The 3,164-nt window shown below is 51.6% G+C and overlaps 1 protein-coding gene across 1 annotated transcript in view; it reads left to right on the top strand.

The window, feature by feature from the left end:
* Positions 1-3,164, top strand: part of PLXNA1 (plexin A1) — a gene marked incomplete at its 5' end in the record, with an annotated part of 68,300 nt that overhangs the window by 43,146 nt on the left and 21,990 nt on the right. Inside the window, one exon of the mRNA XM_010143316.1 lies at positions 1,399-1,655. Coding sequence (XP_010141618.1) covers positions 1,399-1,655 — 257 coding nt within the window. The remainder of the gene's footprint in view (positions 1-1,398; positions 1,656-3,164) is intronic.

The following is a 3,164-nucleotide window of genomic DNA, read 5'->3' on the forward strand; positions in this document are numbered from 1 at the left end:
CCTCAGGCATCTGCCTGAGTCACCAGCATCATTGCACTGAGGTTCCTGAATAGACTGGAGGGAGGGACAGCAGGAAAGCGTAATGTAAAGCTCTTCTGTGCCTAGCAGGACGTTATCCTCTGACCTGCGTTAGGAAAGCTGAGCCATGTGCTTGCTAGAGAGGTGTCCATGAGAGGAACCCCGAGCATGGGGGCAGAGAAGGTTTGTCACCCACCTGTCACCCTTCTGGGATGCTCTGGGGCAGGTGTCTCCGCTCACCTTGATGTTGGGGCTGACAGTGGCATCTGGGGGTTTGCATGGCGGAATTGGCAAGAACTGAGTGGGAAATGGGGGGTTTGTCCAGTGCGAAAGAGTACTTTGGAGGGGGAAGTTAGAACCATGAGGAATTTGGCTGAACTGAGGAGCGTTGATCCAAAGTTCTGATTGAAGTGGAATGATTTGATGTGTCAAAAGCCTGTACTTCCTTTTGAGTTGGTGTTTTGAAATGAAAAGTGTTGTTTTGTCTCCAAATATCGACATGAAATGCAATTTTTCACTTATTCTCCCAATCAGGAAGACAAGAGGAGGGAAAAGAAAAAAAAAATTAAAATTGCTGTTTTACTACAGCAAGGCTTTTGTTTAGAGGAACCATCTTTTCTAATGGGAAAACACCGTCTTGTAGAAACATTCATTTCTGATAAGAAATGCGGTCAGGGCTGACCAGAGCTGGGCTGACAATGGCAGCATGGAGATGAAAACATCCCAGCCCAATCACTGCTGGGTCCTGTGAGGCCAAGGATGGCCAGAAATACACCTTCAAACATCTCAAGGGGAAAGGGAATATTTCAGGCTGTGTCTGGAGTGGGGCAGAGCCAAGTTTCTGCTATTTGCTTCCCTATCTGAAATCCAGCCCCCCAAACCAGGTGGGTTTGCTGCTGGCAGAGGTCAGAGTTGTGACTTTATTTGCTTTCTGTGCAATGCCCAAAGTGTGTGTTGCAGTGTCTTGGGTGGGAATTGAGCTGTTCGTTAGCTGAAATTGAGAATTGTAATTTGTGTGTGTATTTGGGAGAGAAAGTGTTTGTGTATGGGAGGGAAGTTCATGTATGTGCCTGCACATGTGTGGGAGAGAGTCTTTGTATGGAAGTGTGTGCATGTATACACACACATTGATGCCCTAAGACTGTGTTAACCCGATACTGAGATATTACAAACTAGATAATACTTCTGGAGGGAACTGAGACTGATCATCAAAGAGGAAGATTGGTAGTGTGGAGAAAGAGCTGCTTTTTGACCCTTCTTCATCCCTTCCTTTTGGGGGATGAGGGTGAATCCAGGGTCTTGTGCAGCCCAGCCACCTTCTTCTTATTGCTCCCCCCGCCCCACTCGTGCCCATCTCCCAGCTTTGCTCTATCCTTGCAGGTCCAGGCGAACGTGGAGAAGTCCTTGACCCTTTTTGGGCAGCTCCTGAACAAGAAGCACTTCTTGCTGACCTTCATCCGTACTCTGGAGGCTCAGCGGAGCTTCTCCATGCGGGACCGTGGCAATGTGGCTTCGCTCATCATGACGGCACTACAGGGCGAGATGGAGTATGCCACGGGTGTGCTGAAGCAGCTCCTCTCTGACCTCATTGAGAAGAACCTGGAGAGTAAGAACCATCCCAAGCTGCTCTTGCGGAGGTGAGTGACCTTGGAGCTGTGGGACAGTGCCTAGGCTCTTTGGGGATGTCCTGTAGGGATGCCATCAGTGATGGGTTTGGTGTTGTCTGTGACAGTGTCGGCACTGGATCTGTGGTCAAGCATTTCCTTGCCTGTCTGTGTGAGAGGGATGTGGGACCACCCGGACCCAGGCAACTCAGGAGTCACCCATGGGATATCCTCATTCTCATTTGGCCTCTGTGGGTTTATGTTGTCTGGAAAGGAGGGAGCAAGATGCTCAGCAGTTGCTGGCTGCGTGGGCTGGTGCAGGAAGGGTGTACACTGCTGTCAGGCACTGTTGTGTGTCGCTGCAGTGATGTTCCCACTTGCCTTACCTTCTCCAGGAGAGCAGGCAGTCCCCAATATGTCTCAGCATGGGGGGCAGCTCTTGTCTTGCCTGGCAGCTGCCTTGCTGCATGGCTGTCTCCATGGGCTGGCAGCAGGCAGGAGTCCTCATTTCCTGCTGTCTCCTCGGGGCTTGCCCACCTTGCTGGGCACATGGGGGTTTTCCTGGGAAAGCCAAGCTGATCTTCACAAGCTGCGAGTCTTGCCGTGGCCAGGGGGAGTGTGAGCAGGCGGCAGCCTGCCAAGCTCTGCCGTGAGTCTGCCTGGCCCATCAATATTTAACGATAGCTCTGAGGTCTCCTTCATCACGGGCTGATGAATATTGAAAGATATACCAAGTGCTGAACAAAAACAATTAATAAGCTCTACCAGTCCAGCTCAAGGCACTCCGTGCCGTCTGCTCCCTTCACACACCATGCCATGCCTCCCCATCCCCACCTCCGTCAGCCTGGTGCCACCAGCCTCTAGTGGAGATGGAAGGACAGCTGAGAACCACGGGGCTGGCATGTTACCAGAAAGGCTCAAGAAAACCAGAGCATCTTTCAAACATCAGCCAATGTTCATGGCGTGGCCAGACTGGACAAAGCCTTTGTGTGTCGCATTTTGTGTGCCTGGCTCTGGGGAGACGCCTGGAGAAGACACAGATGTGAGCTTGTTCCAGTTACATCCCTGCTACCTTCCCTCGGCCGGGCTCTTTAGGCACATTGCTCTGTCTGCTTCGTTGATCACATTACAAGGGTGCCCCCCTTAATTTCTCATTAGCACCTCATTAGCAATGTGCCAGAGAGGGGGTGTGGTGCAGACCTGTGTCTGTCTGGGAGAGGGGTGAATCTTGGAGGTGTTGACCCCTGTCCCCAGTGCTGTTTCCTGACCACATCCCTAGGCTCTTCCCTTTTTAGTGTCTCTCCATGACACCAGACTTCACTGAAATATTTAAACTGCAGCTCCAGCTCCGGAGTCTCTCAGAGTTATCAAGAAGCTGCTGCCATTGGAACAAAACTCCGGAATGAAGTAAATCAATAAAATATAAATAAAAGGCAGTGCATGGAGGCCAGCAGCTGAAGTGGCTGAGCCGTGGGAGCAGCACAGGGGCAGAGCCCAGCCCGCGCTGGCGCAGCAGGAACTCATTCCCCAGCCACAGAGCTC

This window comes from Buceros rhinoceros, unplaced genomic scaffold (assembly GCF_000710305.1).
Source record: "Buceros rhinoceros silvestris isolate BGI_N320 unplaced genomic scaffold, ASM71030v1 scaffold17609, whole genome shotgun sequence".
Lineage (NCBI taxonomy): Eukaryota > Metazoa > Chordata > Aves > Bucerotiformes > Bucerotidae > Buceros > Buceros rhinoceros.